Below are 24,397 nucleotides of genomic sequence, written 5' to 3' on the forward strand. Positions count from 1 at the left end.
CGCGGGCCTCTCATTGTTGTGGCCTCTCCCGCTGCGGAGCACAGGCTCCAGACACGCAGGCTCAGCGGCCATGGCTCATGGGCCTAGCCGCTCCACGGCATGTGGGATCTTCCTGGACCGGGGCACGAACCCGTGTCCCCTGCGTTGGCAGGTGGACTCTCAACCACTGAGCCACCAGGGAAGCCCAATTTTTCCCTTTATTAATGAGAAAAAATAATTTAGCAATAAATGAAAGTTCAAAAATTGATCCACCTGTAATAATCATCCTAGCCTCAGTTTATAAACATAAATAAAAGGTTTGGTGCTCATAAATAACTATTAACGATTTGTTTTTATTTCTCCAATCCAAATCATTCATTTTTCATAAGCGAATATTTATAAAGTTTTGGCTAGCTCTCTTACATTTATTTTTATTTAAAACTTAGAATGCCTGAGTTAACATCCTAAGGCAATAAAGAAATTTAAGTGTCCCCAATAGCTGATATTTCTGGTATTTTAAGAACTATGAAATTCATTCCAAACCTTTTCTAAATTTCACTGGGATACAGATCAGAATATTTTAAAAATTACCATCTATATGCAAAATATGTACATATTTTAATCATATAGCATTTCTGCTGGGATTCAACAATTTTTATTTTATTTTATTTTTTAAACTGGCTGGTGGAGACACATAGGCTGGTTTGGGGATGCTGGCCTTTGAAGATGCCAGGAAGCCAAAGGGAGAGCTGTTCCTTGAGTATGGCTGGATGCTGACTCTCCTTTACCCACCATAGGGCACGAGACCTGCCCTTGCTGAGACTTAGTTTGGCTCAGCCAACAGAAGGGTCCAGGATGTCCACATACATTTCCTATTAAAGGCACAGTTAATTTATAAAGTTCTTCCCAAATAATGATATATAAAAGAACCAGGAAGAAAGAAAAGATAAGTTTCTTGGAACTGGCCAGTCCCTCCCTTAAAGAGAGAGTGTCAGCAGCTGACATATAGTTGGAGGCTTTGCAAATGCACCTGCTCTGTGGGGCCACCGAAGTCAGCTAAGCTTCTGTACCTTTTGTTAAACAAATCAAGGAAGTAATTTAGGCTGCCAGCAGGTAGGAGAGGTTATGTATAAGTGTGTGTAAATCAGCTGCTGGGTGAATCATAATCGTCCTGAAACAAGTCCTCCTGGTTCTGCAGAAAAAGCTTATTCTAATGTAAAGGATATACAGCCTCTAAAGGGTATATGACTTTACTGAGTAGTCATTTTTCAGAAAATGCATATGTAAAAGTAATTGATATAAACAAAAATCAAATTGTTCAATTAATTTCCATGAGAAATACTGGAGATACATTCCTTTGGAAAAAAATGATTTCAACTCAGTAAGAATCACACTTAAAGCAGCAAATCATTTAAAACCACATTTAAATTTCATGCAGCAAAATTTCTGAAAATACTGTATCCCTTGGGTGGGTCTAACAGCAGGGAATTTACACTTTGGTTGGAGGAGACAAGATGAGTGTGTGCACTTCTAATCTTCAGATTCTTCAACTTTATTATGTCTTCTATTGATTTCTTAACAGCCCTTTTGGATTTTATTTATTTATATTCCTATTTAGATGCTTAGTGGCCAATGCACATAGTTTAGGGCCCCAGAGTTTACCTGGTAGAATATCTGGAACTATTTTATGAGTTGAAGTCCCCTATTTATGTGCTTTAAATCTTACTCTCTAATGTGTAAGAGAGTGACAAGGGACACAAATATCTCTGTAGGTAACACGTGGAAGTGAAACAGAATAGGTCTAGTGTGAGGAAGGCCTCAAGTCAGAATAATAATGATATCCTTGGAGGTATTACTTTCTCTTTAGATCACTTCAATTCATAACTTAAAGAAATCAAAAAAGAGGGGAGGAGAGATGTATTCCAAGTGGGAGAAGGTGAGAACAAATGTAAAAGCCACCATTAGATATTTCTGGGGGGGCTCTGAGGCTCCAGAAACCATAATGTATTACGAAAATAATGTTTAGAAAACATACCACTCATTTCCTTAATACAGGTTCTTGAGAGATTCATCTGAAAAGGTGGCGAAAGGGATGCCTTTGGGCTAAACCTAAGGTATAAAAAAAAAGGTAAGTTAAAATTCAATTAACTACTTAGGAAAGAAATGTAGATTTCCCACCTCATACCCTCACCAAAAAAATTTTTATGTAAATCGTGCTGGATATATGTAGAAAATTTTTCTAAATATGCGGACAAAGAAATACCCACCACCACCACCCACAAAGTGAAATAATTTGTATTCATGTCTGTCTCCCTCACTAGACCCCAAGTGTCTTAATTACTTGTGTTTCTTGTGCCTAGGGCAGTGCTTGGTACATGCAAGGGAGAGCGAATGCTGTAAGAATGAATAGGATGATTGAAAGAATCAAAGAGTACATCTTGCCCAGCGGCGGGTACGGGACTAGTGGTGATAGTGACAGTACACCTATTTCGCAATTTTTCAATAGTATGGAATACTCTAAAAATTAGATCAATTCTTTGAAATGAAGCACATCTCCTCAAAATATTTTAATTCTAAAAGAAATTATTAGATTGTAGGCTACCAGCAAAAGCTTACTTAGTATACGATGCTCTGCAATTGTAAGAGCATCACACTTGTGTATTAATGCATCTGGGTAATGACAGAAGATGCCAAAAACATATCCAGCTTCTACTTCTGCAGAACTGGCAGGGAAACAGCAATCCTTTCCTTTGCACCAGAGCCCTAAAAATGTAAACTGGAATCTTCCCCTGCTTTGAGTCAGCTGTGAGGGCTCTAGCAGAAAGCAGAGGGATATAAGCGAAGAGTGAAAGTACAGCAAGGATACAGCAGAGACTGCTATCATGCAAACATTGGTAGGCCTAATGCACAGGAAAGAAAACTGTCAACACAGCAAAAGAAAGATGTTCAAGGAAAACCACAGGGACATGTGAAAACAAACTTAATAAGATAATAGAGGTCCAACCAGTTTTATAACAGTAAGTATAAAAGACTTATTATTTTGTTTCTTAAAAGAAATACTTAGACTGTCCCCCCACAAAAATACCTCCCAACTCAAACATATGCCACTTATTAGAGACACATTATTATCCCACAAATATTTATTTAAGGACCTACTATTACATGCCAGGCATTGTGTCAGAGGGTAATGATCAATGACTAAACAAGAGGAAGGTACCATTATTCTCACGGACTACACGTATAGTTGAGAAAAGTGACTGTAGCAAGCGGCTAGCAGATGGCCCCCAGTGATTCTCCCCTCTGGTATCCACAACCTTGTGTAATCCCCTCCCTTTGAGTAACTCGCTTCTAATCAATAGGATACTTCAAGGTTGAGGGGATTATACATAATTAGATTACAGAAGATTCTAATTTCCACTTTGCTAGCATAATCTGTCTCTTGCTGGTTTCAATGAGGCAAATAGCCATGTTAGGAAGGGCTATATGGCAAGAAATTGAAGGTGGTCTTTGGCCAATAGCCAGACGGAACTAAGGGACAACTCAAAAGGGATGGATTGTACTAACAACCACACGAGTGAGCCTGGAAGGGGATTCCTGCTCAGCTGACCCAGCCATGGCCGATACCTTGATTGCAACCTCATGAGAAACTTTGAAGCAGAGGATCTAGCTGAGTGGTTCTGAGATTCCTAACTCACAGAAGCTACAGGATAATAAGTATGTGCTGTAAACTGCTAAATTCGTGATAACCTGTTACACAACAGATAATGAACTGACAGAATTTGTATGTAAGAACAAAGTCTACTAAGTGCTATAATAGGGGCAGTAGGTGTTAACAAAAGCACATGACAAAAGCAACCAACTAAATTAGGAGGCAGAGAGAGGAGCAAGTAAAAAGTAAAGGTTATTAACACTTATTATAAAGTTATAATAATCTGAGTAGTTTGGCACTGCTAAAGAATAGACAGGTAATCAGTGATTCCAAATGGAAAGCCCAGAAACTGAGTCATATATTTATAACAATTTAGTATTGATAGAGATAGTGTTTCAAGCCAGCAGGGAAAGAAAGGATTATGTCATAATTGATATTAGGACATCTGGCTAACAGGATTCCTACTCTCATGCTATACAACAAAATTAATTCTGGATGAATTAAAGGTTTAAATGCAAAAACTGAAACCATAAAAATTCTAAAAGAAAACAGAAGACATACTACATAATATGGGGGTAGAAATGCTTCTCTAAGCACAACACCTGTAGGCAGAAGCCATAAAGGTAGAGATTAATAGATGTAAATAGAAAATTTTAAAGTTTTTGTATACCAAAAATACCATAATTAAACAAACTTGCCAACATTGGTAAAATTGCCAACATATTACAGGACAAAAGGCTCAACATCCTTAATTTATAAATCATTTTTACCAATTAGAAAGAAAAAGCAACAAAAGACAAAAACCTGTAATTTACAAAAGATCTATAAATGGGCTAATAAACATATGAAAAAATGTAACTTCCTTAAGAATCAAAATCAAAGAAATAGAAATTAAAACATATGTACATTTTTTTCACCTTTTAGAGTAGCAAATAAAACACTGATGCCCAATGTTGGCAAGTGCACAAGCAAACTATCACTCCCATATGCTTCTAGAAGAATCTAACTGGTATAATCTGTTTAGAGCACAAATCAGTAAAGCCTTAGTGTGTATACCCTCTTACCCAGAGAGTCTATTTCTACCAATTTATTCTAAGGAACTAGTTGTGAATATATGCAAGGATCATTCTACAAATATGTTCATTGTAGTATTGCTTACAATAGTGAAAATCATTTATATTCAACAATGAGTGACTGGACAATGGACTAGCCTGACACTAAAAATGATAACAGAGATGTGTACTTAATGATATGGAAAATGTTCACAATATATTGCCTTTTAAAACAGGTTATAAAATAGTAATATACATCATGACCCAATATGTATTTTTTAAAACTTATATAAATAAATAATGTAGAAAGTTAATTTTTAATGGTTACATTTATGTCCAGATTAGAGGTGACTTTTTTCTTCCTTTTACTTTCTTCTACTTTGCAAATTGTCTATACCATACACATTAGTACTTTTGTAATCAGAAGAAAGCAATAAATGTATTTTAGAAAATGCTTCCTGTAAATATTTAGTACATGACTTTTAAACCTACAAGATCTCAGAAACCTACATTCATTTACTTTAACTTAATACTTGAAAGATGCCTTTTCAATCATGGTTCCCATTGGCTAATGCCAGACAGTCCTTTATTCATATCCAAAGTCCATGATCTTACTCACTACAATATACATACAGCAATTTCTTCTCTCATTCTAGGCCTAATGGAACCCTGGTCTTCAGTGCCATACTCATCTATGTGTTATGCATAAATACATTAAAAAACCAAATTTTAATAATCTCATCATTTTAACAAAATACAACGGTCATGAATTGTATTTTTTTAGAAATAAACATTTCCCAGAGAAACCATAAATCAATCGTATATCCTCACTTTTGGCTCCTCTTTCTATTTTACTGTAGACACATGGTAAACTTAGATTGATACCTACAATATTAGAGAATATCAGTTATACTATTTTTCTAGAACCTTCCAGTTTGTTAACCAGCAGGCATGAGTTCTTAACCAGAGTTTTTGAGAATGGGCTTCTGGGGCCCATGTATTCCCTGCATTAGTATACAAAGATGCATGTATATGTGCACAAATTAATTTTTCTGGGAAGATAATTTATAGCTTTCATTAGTGACTCTAAAGATTTGGTGACTCTAAAAAGTTTAAGCTCATAATAACTTATACTACTTAATATTACTGCCTAATATTTCATAAGTTTAGAAATAAAATCTTTTGCTATTGCTCTATTTTGGTAAGAGCAACTTCTTTGGTTTTATAATTAGAAAGGCAGCCCATAACCTCTGCCACCAGATGGTATTTAGATTTCTCTTTAAATGTATCTTTCAATTTGTATTATGCTCTTTAAAAAAAGATTTGATGAAGATGTTTTACAACATCTTTAATAGTGTATAATTAAAATAGTCTGAAATATAATCCATACAAAGTCAGACAGATGAAGACAAATAGGTATGTAGTTCTAGCAATCATTGTACAATAATGTACAAGACATTCAACTATATGGAATTCAAAATTCTTATGGAGAAAGGCAAAAGACAAAAGCATATACTATATTAATTCTCAAAACTAAAACCATATAAAAAGATTTTGCTATCAATTTTTAACCTTTTATTGTGAAATATTTATAAATTCATGGGAATTTGCAAAAAATGTACATAGAAGTCCCATGTACCCTTCACCCAGTTTCCCCCAAGGGTAACATCTTGCATAGTACAATATCAAAACCAGGCAACTGACATTGGTATAATCCAGAACTTATTCAAATTCCACCAGTTTTAAACATACACATGTGTGTGTATAGTTCTGTGCAATTTTACTACACATATAGGTCCATGTAACCACCACTACAATCAATATCCAGAACTATCCCATCACTACAAGGGTCCCTCTTTCTACCCCTTTATTGCCACACCCTTCCCCCTTCCCCAACCCCGACTCTTGGCAACTACTTCTCTGTTCTCTGTCTCTATAATTTTGTCATTTCAAGAATGCTATATAAATAGAATCATATAGTATGTAACTTTTTGAGATTAGCTTCTTTCACTCAGCATAATTCCCTTGAGATCCACTGATGTTGCATGTGTCAATAGTTCATTCCTTTTTACTGCTGAGAGGTATTCTGTAGTGCGGATGTATTCAGTTTGCTGAAACTTTCAACTACTGAAGGATATCTGGGTTTTTGCCAGTTTTGGCCTATTATGAATAAAGTTACTATGGACACTTGTGTACAGGTTTTTGTGTGAATCTAAGTTTTCATTTCTCTGGGATAAATGTATAGGAGTGGAATTCCTGGGTCATATAGTGGTATCATGTTTTATTTTTTTAAAAGGAAACTCCCCAACTATTTTCTATTGTGGTTGTACAATTTTATATTCCCAACAGCAACGTATGAGTGATCCATTTTCTCTGTATCCTTGCCAGATTCAGTATTATCACTATTTTTTTAAATTGAAGTATATTTAACTTACAATATTATATTAGTTTCAGGTGCACAGCATGGTGATTTGGTATTTTTGCAGATTATACTCCATTATAAGTTATTATAAGATAATGGCTAATAAGATAATTCCCTGTGCTATACAGTAAATCCTTGTTGCTTATCTATTTTACACATAATAGTTTGTTAATCCCATGCCCCTAATTTGTCCCTCCCCCTCCTCTCTCCCCTTGGGTAAACACAAGTTTGTTTTCTATATCTTTGACTTTGAGCCTGTTTCTCTTTTGCTGATATATTCACGTGTAGTATGTTTTAGATCCCACATATAAATGTGATATTATATAGTACCTGTCTTTGACTTATTTCACTAAGCATAATATTCTCTAGGTCCATCCACATTGCTGTAAATAGCAGAATTTCATTCTTTTTTATGGCTGAGTAATACTTCATTGTATATATATACCATATCATCTTTATCCATTCATCTGTTGGTGGGCACTTGGGTTGCTTCTGTGTCTTGACTATTGTAAATAGTGCTGCTATGAACACTGGGGTGCATGTATCTTTTCAGATTAGTGTTTTTGTTTTTTTTCTGGACATATGCCCAGGAGAGGAGTTGCTGGGTCATATGGTAATTCTATTTTTAGTTTTTTAAGGAATCTCCATACTGTTTTCTATAGTGGCTACACCAATTTACATTCCCACCAACAGTGTACAAGGGTTCCCTTTTCTCCACGTCCTCTCCAACACTGGTTATGTGCTGACTTTTTGACGATAGCCACTCTGACAGGTGTGAGATGGTACATCATTGTAGCTTTGATTTGCATTTCCCTCATGCTTAGTGATGCTGATCTTTTCATGTGCCTGGGGTCAACTGCATATCCTCTTTGGAAAAATGTCTATTCAGGTCTTCTGTTCACTTTTTTGATTGGGGTGTTTGTTTTTTTGATATTGAACTGTATGAGCTGTTTATATACTTTGGATATTAACCGCTTGTTGGTCACATCATTTGCAAATATTTTCTCCCATTGTGTAGGTTGTCTTTTTGTTTCGTTGCTGTGCAAAAGCTTTTAAGTTTAATTAGGTCCCATTTTTAAATTTTTGCTTTTATTTCTTTTGCCTTAGGAGACAAATCCAAACAAATATTGCTACAATTTATGTCAAAGAGTATTCTGCCTATGTTCTTCTAGGACTTTTAAGGTTTCAGTTCTTACATTTAGTTCTTTAAACCATTTTTAGTTTACTTTTGTATATAGTGTGAGAGAATGTTTTAGTATCTTGTTTTACATGTAGCTGTCCAGTTTTCCCAGCACTAACTTGTTAGAGAGACTGTCTTTTCTCCATTGTATATTCTTGCCTCCTTTGTCATAGATTGACCACAGGTGCATGGGTTTATTTCTGGGCTCTCTATTCTGTTCCATTGATCTATGTGTCTGTTTTTGTGCCCATACCATGCTGTTTCTATTACTGTAGCTTTGTAGTATTGTCTGAAGTCTGGGAGGGTTATACTCCAGGTTTGTTCTTTTTTCTCAAGGTTGTTTCAGCAATTCGGGGTCTTCTGTTGTTCTATATGAATTTTAGGATTATTCTAGTTCTGTGAAAAATGTCCTGGCTATTTTGATAGGGACTGTATGAAATCTGTAGATTGCTCTGGGTAGTATGGCCAGTTTAACAGTATTAATTCTTCCAATCCAAGAGCATGGGCTATCTTTCCTTCTTTGTATCATCTTCAATTTCCTTCATCAATGTTTTATAGTTTTCAGAGTATAGGTTTTTCACCTCCTTAGCAAAGTTTATTCCTAGGTATTTTATTCTTTTTTATATCATTTTAAATGTGACTGCTTTCTTACTCTCTCTTTGATATTTCATTATTAGTGTATAGAAACACAACAGATTTCTGTATATTAATTTCATATCCTGCAACCTTACTAAATTCATTTATTAGCTCTAATAGTTTTGGGGTGGAGACTTTAGGGATTTCTATTTAAAGTATCATGTTATCGGCAAGTAATGACAGTTTTACCTCTTTCCTTCCAATTTGGATACCTTTTATTTCTTTTTCTTCTCTGACTGCTGGTGGCTAGGACTTCCAATATTATGTTAAATAGAAGTGGCATGAGTGGGCATCCTTGTCTTGTTCTTGAATTTAGTGGGAAGGTTTTCACCACTGAGTATGACTTTGGCTGTGGGTTTGTCATAAATGGCCTTTATTATGTTGAGATATATTCCCTCTATACCCACTTTGATGAGAATTTTTATCATGAATGGATATGGAATTTTGTCAAATGTTTTTTCTGTGTCTCTTGAGATGATCATGTGATTCTGATCCTTCCTTTTGTTAATGTGGTATATCACACTGATTGATTTACAAATGTTGAACCATCCCTGTGACTCTGGAATAAATCCAAACTTGATCATGGTGTATGACCCATTTTATATATTGTCAGATTTGGTTTGATAATATTTTGTTGAGGATTTTTGCATCTATATTCATCAAAGATATTGGTCTGTAATTTTCTATCTCTATAGTATCTCTGTCTGGTTTTGGTATCAAGATAATGGTAGCCCCATGGAATGAATGTGGGAGTGTTCCCTCTTCAGTTTTTTGGAATAGTTTGAGAAGGATAGGTATTAGTTCTTCTTATATGTTTGGTAGAATCCCCCTGTGAAGCCATCCAGCCCTGAACTTTGTTTGCTTAGAGTTTTTCTATTACAAATTCAATTTCACTTCTAGTGGCCAGTCTGTTTAAATTGTCTGTATGTTCTTATTTCAGCCTTGGCAGGCTGTATGTTTTTAGAAATTTGTCCATTTCATTGGCATATAACTGTTCATAGTATTCTCTTATGATTTTTTTTTAATATCTCTGTGGTATCAGTTGTTATTTCTCCTCTTTCACTTATTTGAGTCCTCTCTTTTTTTCTTTTTTTGCGGTATGCAGGCCTCTCACTGCCGTGGCCTCTCCCGCTGCGGAGCACAGGCTCCAGACACTCAGGCCCAGCGGCCATGGCTCACAGGCCTAGCCACTCCGCGACACGTGGGATCCTCCCGGACCGGGGCACGAACCCGCATCCCCTGCATCAGCAGGCGGACTCTCAACCACTGCGCCACCAGGAAAGCCCTCCCTTTTCTTCTTGGTAAGCCTGGCTAAAGGTTTATCAATTTTTTAATCTTTTTTAAAAAACAGCTCTTGGTCTCATTGATCTTTTCTATTGTTTTTATGATCTCTTACTTATTTCTTCTCTGAGCTTTATCATTTCATTTTTTCTGCTGACTTTGGGCTTTGTTCTTTTTCTAATTCTTTTAGGTGGTATTAGGTTGTTTGAGATTTTTTTCTTGTTTCTTGAAGAAGGACTGTGTTGCTATAAACTTCCCTCTCAGAGCTGCATTTGATGCATCCCAACTTTGGAAAGTTCTATTTCCATTTTCATTTGTCTTTTGAGGTATTCTCTGATTTCCTCTTTTTTTAAAACTTTTTAAATTTATTTATTTTATTTGTTTATTTTTGGCTGCATTGGGTCTTCATTGCTGTGCGCAGGCTTTCTCTGGCTGTGGCGAGCGGGGGCTACTCTTCATTGTGGGATGCAGGCTTCTCATTGAGGTGTCTTCTCTTGTTGTGGAGCACAGGCTATAGGTGTGTGGGCTTCAGCTGTTGTGGCACGTGGGCTCAGCAGTTGTGGGTTGTGGGCTCTAGAGCACAGGCTCAGTAGTTGTGATGCACAGGCTTAACTGCTTCACAGCATGTGGGATCTTACCGGACCAGGGCTTGAACCCATGTCCCCTGAATTGGCAGGCAGATTCTTAACCACTGTGCCACCAGGGAAGCCCTCTGATTTCCTCTTTGATTTCATCATTGACCAAGGTTTTTTAGCAGCATGTTCTTTAGTCTCCACATGTTTCTTCTTTTCCCATTTTTCTTTCCATAGTTGATTTTTAGTTTCATACCATTGTGGTCAGAAAAAAAATGCTTGATATAATTTCTTCCTCTTAAATTGTTGAGGCTTGTTTTGTGGCCTAGTATGTGATCTGTCCTGGACAATGTTCCATGTGCACTTGAAAAGAATGTGTATTCTGCTGTTTCTGGATTTAATGTCCTATAGATAGCTATTAAGTCCAATTGGTCTGTTGTGTTGTTTAAGACCACTGTTACCTATTGATTTTCTGTCTGGATGATCTGTCCATTGATGCCAGTGGGTGTTAAGGTCCCCTACTATTATTGTATCATTATTTTTTATTTTAGCCATTCTGATAGGTGTGTTGTGGTGATACGTCAATGCAGTTTTTTAAAAAAATATTTATTTATTTATTTGGCTGTACCGGGTCTTAGCTGTGGCACACAGGATCTTTGTTGCTGTCTGTGGGAACTTCGTTGCAGCATGTGGGATCTAGTTCCCTGACCAGGGATTGAACCCGGGCCCCCTGCACTGGGAGCACGGAGTCGTAGCCAATGGACCACCAGGGAAGTCCCTGTCAATATAGGGTTTTCTTTGGTTTTTTTTTTTTGCTTTTTTTTCTGTCAATGTAGTTTTAATTTACATTTCCCTAATAGCTAATGAAGTTGAACATATTTTCATGTGTTTTTACATTTAAAGTAATTACTGTTTTGTTAGGGCTTATGTCTGCACTTTATTATTTGTTTTCTATTTGTTCCCTGTTTCTCATTCTTCTATTTATCTTTTCTTGCATTCTTGTGGGTTAAACATTTTTGAAAATTCCATTCTGATTTACTTATAATTTTTTTTAGTATATCACTTTGTATAGTTTTCTTATTGGTTGCTTATGCATTTCAATACACATATAACATCACATTCTACTCATCTCAATGTTTTGCCACTTCAAGTGTAAAAACCTTACTTTCATCTAGGTCTCCTTGCCCTCCCTACTTTACAAATACAATTACTTTAAGTTTTTCTCTACATATGCTAGCACCTCATCAGATGGTGTTATAATTTTTACTTCAAACTAATATGATTTAAGAAACTCATGAGAAGAAGGATAATCCATTTATTTACACTTGTTTTTACCCATTTTGCTCTTTCCTTTCTGAAGTTCCAAGCCATTTTATATTACATCTTTTCTGTTGAGAGAACTTCCTTTAGTCACTCTTTAAGAGTAAGTCAGCTAATGACAAATTCTCTTAGTTTTCTTTCATCTGAGAATGTTTTTATTTCCCTTTCAGTCCTGAATTATACTTTTGCTGGATACAGAATTTGTGGTTGATAGGTTTTTTCCTTTCAGCACTAAAAATGTGCCATTTCCTTCCTTCATGATTCCTCCATGACTGTGAATGAGAAATCCACTGTCATTAAAACTGGTATTCCCCTATGGGTGATGTGTCATTTCTCTCTGGTTGTTTACAAGATTTTTTCTTTGTCTTTAGTTTTCAGAAGTTTCATTATGACGTGCCATGGTGTGGGATTCTTTGGATTCATCCTGTCTGGGATTTCCTAAGCTTCTTGAACCTGTAGGTTTATGTCCTTAGGCAAATTTGAGAAGTTTTCAGCCATTATGCCTTCAAATACTCCTTCAGTCCCATTCTTTGTTTTGAGGCTCTGATAATACAAATATTAGATCTTTTCTTATTTTCTCCACAGGTCCCTAAGGCTCTGCTAGATGTTTTTTCCCCCCATAGGCCCCTCAGGTTCAGCTAGTTATTTTGTTTTGTTTAAGTCTATTTACTCTGTTGTCCAGATTGGGTAATTTCTATTGTTCTATCTTCAGGTTCACTAATTCTGTGCTCTATCATATTCATTCTGTTATTGAGCTCATACACTGCATTTTTATTTTGGTTGTTTCATTTGGTTCTTTTTTGTATGTTCTCTTTCTTTGGTGAATTTTCTATTTTTTCATTTTTTTCAAAAGTATTTGCAATTGCAAACTGAAGCATTTTTACAACAGCTGCTTTAAAATCGTTGTCAGATAATTCCAACATCTGATTCATCATAATGTTCATGTCTGTTGGTTATCTTTTCTCAATCAAGTTGTCATTTTCCTGCCTCTTAGTATAAAGATTGACTTTTTTTATTGTAACCTGGACATTTGGACATATGTTAAGATGAATGTCCTATTTTATTTTATTTTATTTTACATCTTTATTGGAGTATAACTGCTTCACAGTGGTGTGTCAGTTTCTGCCCTACAACAAAGTGAATCAGTTACGAATGTCCTATTTTAGCAGACAGTTACTCCGTTTAGGTTTATCATATACCTCCTGGCCCACTTTTGTAGGCTGTGGTTCCAATAATAATTTAGTTTTCAGGGCCCTCATGGTGCTATTCTGATCTGGTACAGCAGAATACACTTCCCTGGGCCCCTGCTGCTGGGGAGGAGGGCTGGGAGCACACTAGGCAGCAGGTCAGAGAGCACCACCTTGGGCCTACTCTGTGGGCTGCTTGGTGCTGGCAAGGCCCCCACTCAATCACTGCTAGTGCTACCTGCAGGGACGGAAGGCACTTACCTGGGCCATGCAGTGGCACTAGGTGAGAAGGAGGAGACACCAGGCCATGGGGTGGAGAATGCTCCTCTGGGACCACAATCCAGGATGCCTGGTTTTGCTGTCATTTTATAGATTCAATTCAAAATCTTGAAATTTAGGCCCACAACCAGAGAAGACAATGGTACCTCAGTCACATACTGGACATAACTAGTGCTTTGGGTCAAGATCCAAATTTTAATTATGTATTTTCTAGACCTTATCAAAAATTATAATAACTAACCATAAACACCATTAAATATATACCATTATGAAAAATATTTAAGGGTTACTTTATAAAAAATACCAAAATATAAAAAACTAGTACCCTTTTACCTAACTTAACAAAATTAATTATTTCTAAATAGTCTAGTGAAGGGGGAGTGCTTGGGGGGAAGGGGACTATCTTTTATACAAAATGGAAGTCTTGAACACTGATTTAAATGAACATGATACAATAAAATTTGTTTTGCAGAGGTACAAACAGGATGGAAGAATGTGATACTGATTCATCAGGAGATGGCAAGCTTTTCCTGTGAAGGGTCTAACAGTACATATTTTAGGCTTTGCTGGCCATACTGTCTCTGCACAACTCTGTAGTTGGGTAAAAGCAACCACACACAATATATAAATAAAGGAATGTGGCTGTGTTCCAATAAAACTTTATTTACAAAAACAGGCAATGGTCCATAAGTTGTAGTTTGCTCACCTGAGTTACCTCATAAAACCATAAAATTTACAGCCAGAAAGGAACTTTGAGATCACCCAGTTAACATTTTCATTAGTCAAATGAAGATACCACAGCCCCAAAAGATGAAATAATTTCACTTATTTCACCTGGCTAGTGAATGGCAGCATTCAAACTAAAACTTTAAAGTTGTGTTATTACTTCCAGTTCAGTATTCTGATGCATGGATGTATAATGCTACTGTATAATTAAGGGTATAATTATTGGAACACAGCAGAGTGTACAAATCAATCAGATTTTATTTAAAACTTACAAAATTAATTGTAAGAAAGGTTTTCAGAAAAAGTAAGTTATGCTGAAATAGCATCTTAGATCAATTTGTGAGAGCTTTTAAAATAATTTTTACAAAGAGAGATTACCAATAACGCACAACAAATACAAAATGGAGATATTCAGAGAATGACATTTAGGCAGCCAGGAAAGTGGACTAACTAGTAACGATGCATTTCTTTACTAACATGTGAACTTGTATTACACAAAACAGAAAGTACTTCCTTCTTACCCTGAACACACATGTTTAATATTTATTATCCTAGGTTCACCAAACTTCTCCTTTTAATCAGACAAAGCACAAATACCTGTTGTTGGTAGACATGGTCACATGCCTCTGCACTGGAACATCTTTGAATACTTCATTTCCAATAGTTGTATGTAATGTGTAAGGTGGCATTTCAGCAACAGATTTAACTCCAAGAGAGTTTCCTTTGTCTCTTAACAGTGTTGGATTAGGTTTTTTGCTGATAGAAAAATCTGAAGAAAATCCTGGTTGTCTGAGGGTTGCTTTTGGTTTTCCTACAAAGTCAGGCATACATAACGGAATCGATTAGCTTCCCAAAACCACGGTTTCATTATGTCACTCCCCTGTCCAGATGTTTTCTGTCGGTCTCTATTCTTGGAACAGTTTGTAAGAATATGAGGAGGTGTCACACCAGTCAGAATGACCATCAACAAAAATCTACAAACAATAAATGCTGGAGAGAATGTGGAGAAAAGGGAACCGTCTTGCACTGTTGGTGGGAATGTAAATTGATACAGCCACTATGGAGAACAGTATGGAGGTTCCTTAAAAAACTAAAAATAGAACTACCATACGACCCAGAAATCCCACTACTGGGAATATACCCTGAGAAAACCATAATTCAAAAAGAGTCATGTACCACAATGTTCATTGCAGCTCTATTTACAGTAGCCAGGACATGGAAGCAACCTAAGTGTCCATTAACAGATGAATGGATAAAGAAGATGGCACATATATACAATGGAATATTACTCATTCATAAAAAGAAACAAAATTGAGTTATTTGTAGTGAAGTGGATGGACCTAGAGACTGTCATACAGAGTGAAGTAAGTCAGAAAGAGAAAAACAAATACAGTATGCTAACACATATATATGGAATCTAAAAAAAAATGGTCATGAAGAACCTAGGGGCAGGACGGGAATAAAGACACAGACATAGAGAATGGACTTGAGGACACGGGGAGGGGGAAGGGTAAACTGGGACGAAGTGAGAGAGTGGCATGGACATATATACACTACCAAATGTAAAACAGATAGCTAGTGGGAAGTAGCCGCATAGCACAGGGAGATCAGCTCGGTGCTTTGTGACCACCTAGAGGGGTGGGGTAGGGAAGATGGGAGGGAGACACAAGAGGGAGGAGATAAGGGGATATATGTATATGTATAGCTGATTCACTTTGTTATACAGCAGAAACTAACATACCATTGTAAAGCAATTATACTCCAATAAACATGTTAAAAAAATAAATAAATAAATATTTTAAAAAAATAAAGAATATGAGGAGATGGTCACTAGAGGGTCGGTCAGCAGGGGATGAGTAGATTGGTGTGTATTTAGCAGATGAGGTTCTTCAGAACGTGGCTTCATCTGCTAGGCTAGCCCATTACCTTCCCTCTACTCACCAAGTAACGTGGTGGCAGTCACCTCACATTCTTACAAATGCAGCACACTCAGCCATTATCTCAGTCCTCCCATCTCTTCTCCATCAATTTAAATTCTTCCAACTGTTAGAGGTCTGGGTTCAAGTCTCCCCTTTGCCATGAAGCCCTCCACTGCCATTCTCACAATGATTGCTCCTTTGTCTAAAATGCTCCTTGTGGCATTTAGGCATCAACTCCTTTCTACCATCATTGAACTATTTCTTGAGAATTTAGTTTTAGAAATGATTTATAAGCTCCTTGAGATAAATGATCAGTAAACACAGGCTGAGTTGCCTATAATACCTTTATGTACTATATAATTCACGTTTTTCTGAAAATAGAGCATTTATAGTAAAAGACATGATTTCCTAAATAAGACATTAACTTAGAGGTTCTTGGTTCATCCAACATTCTAGATGAGCCTTTCCCCCAAAATAAAGAGTAAAACCACACTTTGCCATAATAAGTTTAATTAAAATCTATGCTGAGTTATTTCACACTGTATAATTACTTTACTTAATAAGTCATGCTTATCATGTTCACTTAATTTCAAATGGAAATACTAGCTTCAGGACTTCTCCCTTGACATATGAATATTAACAAATAAAGGTGTTTATCATGAATACAAGCAATATTTCCATCTGACAGTATACTCATAGACAGGCTTTAAAATTTTAGCATGTGAAAAGATCTTACCTTCTAGAAAAAATGGCATGGTTTTCTTTACTCTCATCTGACAATTAACTTGCCGACCAGTTTTCCTTTTAGAACTCCTCTGACGAGCCACAAGCTGAGCAATTCTTGCAGTTTCTGTGCAGGCCACGGCATAGCAGGTAATCTAATTATGAGAGGCAAGGCAAGAGGAGAAACATTTCTCAGATTCACTGGTACCTAAAGGCTGATTTTTCAAAGTGCATCTTTGTGTGTTTATATGTCCCAAATCAAGCTGTATGCAAATATTCATGTCTCTCTCTCTTCGATAATGTTAGAGCTAAATTATATTTTCTGCAAGAGAAATCAAGCATAGTCCGGCACACTGAATAATCTCTCCTCAAATTGAAACTTTCACTTATTCCTTAAACAGGTATTTATTAAGCATCTAAAATGTGCTAGGTACTGTAGGATTAACAAATGAACCAAACGAAACCTGTGATTTGCATATATTATCTCATATAATTTGTGAGATATATTTTATTCCCATTTTACGCATGGGAAAACAGAGGCTCAGGAAAGTTAAGCAAACTTCTCAAGCCACACAGCTAGGCTATCTCTCTGAATTCAAAGCACACACTTGTAACTGCTATTTGTATTTAGTGGTCTCCCAAAGACCACTAAATCCTAGTCTTGCACTGCAATGGATTAGCTGGGTGACTTGGGGCAAACCAGTTTACTTCTAAAATCTTAGTATTATCAGCTGTAAAACAGGGAAGAGCTTAGATCTGGGGTTTTCAAACTGTTCAATGGAGCCACAGAATTTCATGGAGGTGCCTCAGGGCTGTGAGGGCAAGACAGGGTAAGCAGAGGCCTGGACCCTCTGGCACCTACTTAAAATACAGTAGTTCAGTTTTTTATCTTTAAAAAAAAAATGGTGGGATATATAGGATATTTGAAAAAGGATTTGAAAAAAGAATGTAGACTGTTGATATTAGACTATCTCTAGAGAAACATCTAGTGTTAAAGTCTTTGATTCTAAGTTGAAATCTAGAACAGGAAAGCAGTGAGGCTTTACACCACAAGCCAAAACATGTTCCTATTCTTTGGCCCAGTATTTCCATTCCTGAAAATGTAAGAATATATTTCAAAAGAAGAAAAAGTTACATACCCAAATATGTACATTAGGGGTTATTTTAATAGTCAAAACCTGGAAACATTAAAAATATCCAAAATAGGAGAATAAAGAGTTGAGTGAATTATAGCATAGTAAGTATATGAAGCATTACTAAATTATTAATTAATTCATTCAGATATCTGATCATTTATACATTCAGCACATATTTATTAAACACCTACTGTTAGGGGTAAAAAAAAAAATCCCTTATCCTCAAGAAACTTATGAAGGAAAGAGAGACAAAGAGACTAAACAGAAAACATTATGTCATGTGTAATACTGGATGTATTACAAGGGGCCAAGCAGACAGAAAGAAGGGCTTAAATCTGTCTGGGAGAACCACGGTCACTGAAGAAAGTTTTATTATTAATATAATATTTAATTAGTTTATACCTTCTCATTATATAAAATTTGTTACAGATTACGTGAACCTCTGACCACTCTCCCAATCCTGGGCTCCTTTTCTCCTCTATCCACTGCCTCCCTACCCACCCCCCTCCCAAGAGGACAACTATTATAATTTTTGGTGAGAAATACTCCAGACCTGTTCTACATATTTACATATATAGAAATGTACCCTGAAAAAGGTACTGATTGTGGGGATGGGTGCCTTTCTGTCTTGGATGGTGGTTTGTCCATATCTTTCATACTGTACATTAGGCAGAAACCAAGAAGTGAAACTTTTGGGTCACAGAGTATATGCAGTAAAAAATTCACTTGCTACCACCTAATCGCCCATGTTATATATAAAATATTCTTCAAGAGAAACTAAAGGATTTAAAATTGTAGAATAACATGATCACTGTTACTAAAGTGTGAAGGTGAGGAACAGGCTAGGGACTAAAGACAGGGATAACAGTAGGGAGGACTGTGTAATAACCAAAAGTGATGATCAATCAATTAGAGGCTGAACTAGGACCCAGACAGTAGGAATAGATAGGAGTCAGGTCAAATGATGAGAATTTTAAAGTGTCTACTAGATTCCGTAATCAGGAAGTCATTAGTGACCTAGGCAAAAACAGCTGTAGCAGGTCTATAATGAGTGGGTATGACATTTAGGCAGTTAAGGTCTCCAGTACATTTAGTTTGGACAGTGAGACTGGGTAAAGTTTAACTTGAAAATTTTTAATTTAATATGGTTAAAACCTTATTTTTACAACAGAAAGAATTTGAGGGTAAAACAAAAGACATGAGAATCTTGGCTGTGCTGTGGATGCTGTTCTATCACTACCAATCTTGGCTAGTGCTTTTCACTTTGACTTCTACCCTAATTATGAGATTGGAAGTGCGAGACAGGCAATTAAGAATTGGTTTGACTCTTCTGAAACACACAATTACCTTCTTACCTCTCCAGATCTACTAGTCTCTATCCTGACAACTGCTGGCACACTTCTCAGATAGGCTTCTAGCGTAGGATAACCAAATTGCTTGAAGGGGATCCAGTCTCCAGTTAAGGATCTGTACTCTCCTTGGAGCCGGGGTAATGCTATTCCGCTCTTATGAGACTGTAGAACAGCTCGTAGCATTTTTGAAACCAGATCTGCTTCCAGCATCTTCACCTATAAGAACACAGTGGAAGGTTACTATAATGATGCATTAGTCTGTGAATTCAAATATATTTTCAGAGTTTACACTTGTTTGAGTATTTCATAAATTGCTATTGAATACTTTCTGTGCTATTACAATACAGGGAAATAACTGCTATGGTAGAGAAAAGCATGGAATACTATGAGAACATTAGGGAAGTCAGGAAGGCACAAAGACTAGCCCGGGGAGGGACAATATCAGGGAATGTTTCCCAAATGGGAGGAGGCCTGATGGAGTCCTGAAGGACAAGATGCAATCAGCCAGGCAAGGAAGCAAAGGGTGTGTGTGGGCGGTGGTGGGGGATGGGAAGAGGTATCAGCCCCAAGTAGAGGGAACGGAAAATTCAAAAGGCACAGCGGTGAGAGAGAAGCACATGGCTGGTTCTGAGAACCCCAGGCAGTTAAGTGGCTGGACATGAATGAACAAAGGCTCTAAGCTGAGGACTGAAAGATGGGGATGGGAGAGGTGAGAAGAGGCAGACCCAGAAGAGACTACTGGATATGCTAAGATGTTTGCATTTTTGCCAAAGTAATGTGAGACCTTGGAGGGATTTTAAATAGCAGAATAAAATGATCAGCTCTGCATTTTAAGAAGATCACTCCTCAGTAGCAGGGAAAATAAACTAGAAGGAGAAAGATAAATGAGTTGTAAGAACTGAAGATATGGAAGATCTGAAAACAGGGCCTTGAGAAAAAACAAAAAATCAGTATCAGAGGTAATTAGGAAGTAGAATCAACAGGAACTGATTAACTGGTTTGAATTATGAGAGAGGCCCCAGATTTCTAGCTAGAAGTGTGGTGGATAGTAATGGCCCACACTTAGGTGGGGTAGAGGCAGGTTCGCAAGAGAGGAAGGGAGTGAAATCGTTCTGGACATATGGAGGTTGGGATGCTCTTAGGGCAGCCACGTAGTTATATTCATTAGGAACTTAGGTTAGAAATCTGAACTGCTTATAGATTTGTTAGTCTTCAGCATATATGTGGTATCTGGTGTCCAGGGAGTTAAAAATAAGGTTAAGGATGGACTGCTATGGAAGGCTGTCATTTAAGAGATGTGCAGAGGAACAAGAACCTAAAAAGGCTAAGAAAAAGGGACCAGAGAGATAGAAGTAGAAAAGGCAAAGTCACAGTGTCATACAAACAAAAAGAGGAAAAAGCCAAAAAGAATGGCATATTCAAAAATGTCATATGCAATAACAGACAGGTCAAGTGAGAGAAAAAAGAAAAGTAACTAATAAATTTAGGTACCAAAGAAATCCATGAGGACCTTGGCTAAGGATTTTCATTGATCAGTAACAGGCATTTTTCTAGATTAATCACTCATATTTTCTTTGGACTAATGGTAAAGAGAATGAAGATAAATTCAGAGAAGGACATCCAAGCAGCCACGAAAAGTAGATTTAGCCTTTCATTACAGGAAGGAGAAAGGCATGCCATGGACAACTTGCTAATTTTTCCTTCAACAGTGCTATCCGATAGAACTTTCTTCCCTGGTGATCCAGTGGCTAAGACTCCGCACTCCCAATGCAAGGAGGCTGGGTTCAATCCCTGGTCAGGGAACTAGATTCCACATGCCTCAACTAAGAGTTCTCACGCTGCAACTAAAGATCCTGCATGATGCAACGAAGATCCTGCACGTGGCGATGAAGATCCTGCATGCGGCAACTAAGACCCAGTGCATCCAAATAAATAAATATTTTAAAAAAGAACTTTCTGTGATTATAGAAATATTTTATATCTGTGCAGTCCAACATGGTAGCCACTAGCCACATGTGGCTACTGAGCACTTGAAATGTGGCATGACTAAGGAACTGAAATTTTAATTTAAATTAAATAGGGCAGGTGGATACTATATTGGACTTCACAGAATTCTAGACAATCTTGCTCTTTCTCTGGTTTAGAAACATAAAGGAAGAACAGCATACAGTTTTAGCAATTTCCTCATTTGTCCATTTAAAAAAGGAGACAAAATAGCTCATTTGCAGGTGCTCTTGATTATAAATATAATACTCAAAAGATGGCAAAGTTTAAATGGTAAATAACCTAAGTATGCATTATGTACTTGGCTCTACTAAACATTAACTCTTCAAATTGTCACCACTAGCACCAATGGCATTTAATTAATACTATTAATTAAACAGTAAATTAATTAAATAGTAAATAATCTAGGAAAGTCCTATACTAGGTCTATATTCTCACTCTCTCTATAGACAGAAAGACATACACACACATATATGTATATATACACATATATTTATATTAAAATATATGTTTATATTTATATTAAAATCTTCATTTACGTATAATTTACATAAAATAAAATACTTATGTGTAGTGTTTATTGAGTTTTGAAAGCACATATATACTATGTAATCATCACCACAATCAAGATCTAGACATCACCAAAAATGTGGGGTGTACAATATATGTAAAAGTAAAATGTACAACCACAACAGCACAAAGAATGAGTGAAAGGAGCTGGAAGTATACTATTGGAAGGTTCTTACACTATACATACAGTAATATAATATTATTTCAAAGAGGAATGCAATAAAGAGATATGTTGTAAAACTTATGACAGACACTAAAATTTTTTAAGAGGCGTAACTAATAAGCCAGTAGTAGTACAGGTAAAACAAAATAGAAACTCAATAAAAAACTAGGTAGAAGTAAAAAAAAAAGTAGGATAAAAGAGAAAACAGAAACAAAAAGAACAGAAAAGGCAAACAGAAAACATCTAGCAAAATGACAGATTTAAAGTCAACCATACCAGCAGAAGCAAGAAGAACTACAATCCTGCAGCCTGTGGAACAAAAAACATATTCACAGAAAGATAGACAAGATGAAAAGGCAGAGGGCTATGTACCAGATGAAGGAACAAGATAAAACCCCAGAAAAACAACTAAATGAAGTGGAGATAGGAAACCTTCCAGAAAAAGAACTCAGAATGATGATAGTGAAGATGATCCAGGACCTCAGAAAAAGAATGGAGGCAAAGATCTAGAAGATGCAAGAAATGTTTAACAAAGATCTAGAAGAATTAAAGAACAAACAAACAGAGATGAACAATACAATAACTGAAATGAAAAATACACTAGAAGGAATCAATAGCAGAATAACTGAGGCAGAAGAACGGATAAGTGACCTGGAAGACAGAATGGTGGAATTCACTGCTGCAGAACAGAATAAAGAGAAAAGAATGAAAAGAAATGAAGACAGCCTAAGAGACCTCTGGGACAACATTAAACGCAACAACATTCGCATTATAGGGGTCCCAGAAGGAGAAGAGAGAAAGGACCCAAGAAAATATTTGAAGAGATTATAGTTGAAAATTTCCCTAACATGGGAAAGGAAATAGCTACCCAAGTCCAGGAAGCACAGCGAGTCCCATACAGGATAAACCCAAGGAGAATCAGGTCGAGACATACAGTAATCAAATTGGCAAAAATTAAAGACAAAGAAAAATTATTGAAAGCAGCAAGGGAAAAATGACAAATAACATACAAGGGAACTTCCATAAGGTTAACAGCTGATGTCTCAGCAGAAACTCTACAAGCCAGAAGGGAGTGGCATGATATACTTAAAGTGATGAAAGGGAAGAAACTACAACCAAGATTACTCTACCTGTCAAGGATCTCATTCAGATTCGATGGAGAAATCAAAAGCTTTACAGACAAGCAAAAGCTAAGAGAATGCAGCACCACCAAACCAGCTCTGCAACAAATGCTAAAGGAACTTCTCTAAGTGGGAAACACAAGAGGAGAAAATGACCTACATACACAAACCCAAAACAATTAAGAAAATGGTCATAGGAATATACATACCAATAATTACCTGAAACCTGAATGGATTAAATGCTCCAACCAAAAGACACAGGCTTGCTGAATGTGTTGAATACAAAACCAATACCCATATATATGCTGTCTACAAGAGACCCACTTCAGACCTAGGGACACATACAGACTGAAAGTGAGGGGATGGAAAAAAATATTGCATGCAAATGGAAATCAAAAGAAAGCTGGAGTAGCAATACTCATATCAGATAAAATAGACTTTAAAATAAACAATGTTACAAGAGACAAAGAAAGACACTACATAATGATCAAGGGATCAATCCAAGAAAAAGATATAACAACTATAAATATATAGGCACCCAACATAGGAGCACCTCAATACATAAGGCAACTGCTAACAGCTCCAAAAGAGGAAATCGACAGTAACACAATAATAGTGGGAGACTTTAACACCTCACTTACACCAATGCACAGATCTTCCAAAATGAAAATAAATATAAATAAGGAAACAGAAGCTTTAAATGACACAACAGACCAGATAGATTTAATTGATATTTATAGGACATTCCATCCAAAAACAGCAGATTACACTTTCTTCTCAAGTGCGCATGGAACATTCTCCAGGATAGATCACATCTTGGATCACAAATCAAGTCTCAGTAAATTTAAGAAAACTGAGATCACATCAAGCATCTTTTCTGATCACAATGCTATGAGATTAGAAATCAATTACAGGGAAAAAAACATAAAAAACACAAACACATGGAGGCTAAATAATACGTTACTAAATAACCAAGAGATCACTGAAGAAATCAAAGAGGAAATTAAAAAATACCTAGAGACAAATGACAATGAAAACACGACGATCCAAAACCTATGGGATGCAGCCAAAGCAGTTCTAAAAGGGAAGTTTATAGCTATACAAGCCTACCTCAAGAAACAAGAAA

At 36.5% G+C, this 24,397-nt stretch overlaps 1 protein-coding gene across 1 annotated transcript in view; it reads right to left on the minus strand.

The window, feature by feature from the left end:
• The window catches only part of TDRD7 (tudor domain containing 7), an 89,550-nt gene that overhangs the window by 49,183 nt on the left and 15,970 nt on the right, over positions 1-24,397 (minus strand). Inside the window, exons 2-5 of the mRNA XM_024734407.1 lie at positions 19,417-19,629; positions 16,939-17,080; positions 14,881-15,094; positions 2,015-2,088 (exon numbers count right to left, since the gene is read on the minus strand). Coding sequence (XP_024590175.1) covers positions 2,015-2,088; positions 14,881-15,094; positions 16,939-17,080; positions 19,417-19,623 — 637 coding nt within the window. The 5' untranslated portion in view covers positions 19,624-19,629. The remainder of the gene's footprint in view (positions 1-2,014; positions 2,089-14,880; positions 15,095-16,938; positions 17,081-19,416; positions 19,630-24,397) is intronic.

Source organism: Neophocaena asiaeorientalis, unplaced genomic scaffold (genome assembly GCF_003031525.2).
Source record: "Neophocaena asiaeorientalis asiaeorientalis breed wild unplaced genomic scaffold, Neophocaena_asiaeorientalis_V1.1 scaffold192, whole genome shotgun sequence".
Classification (NCBI taxonomy): Eukaryota; Metazoa; Chordata; class Mammalia; order Artiodactyla; family Phocoenidae; genus Neophocaena; species Neophocaena asiaeorientalis.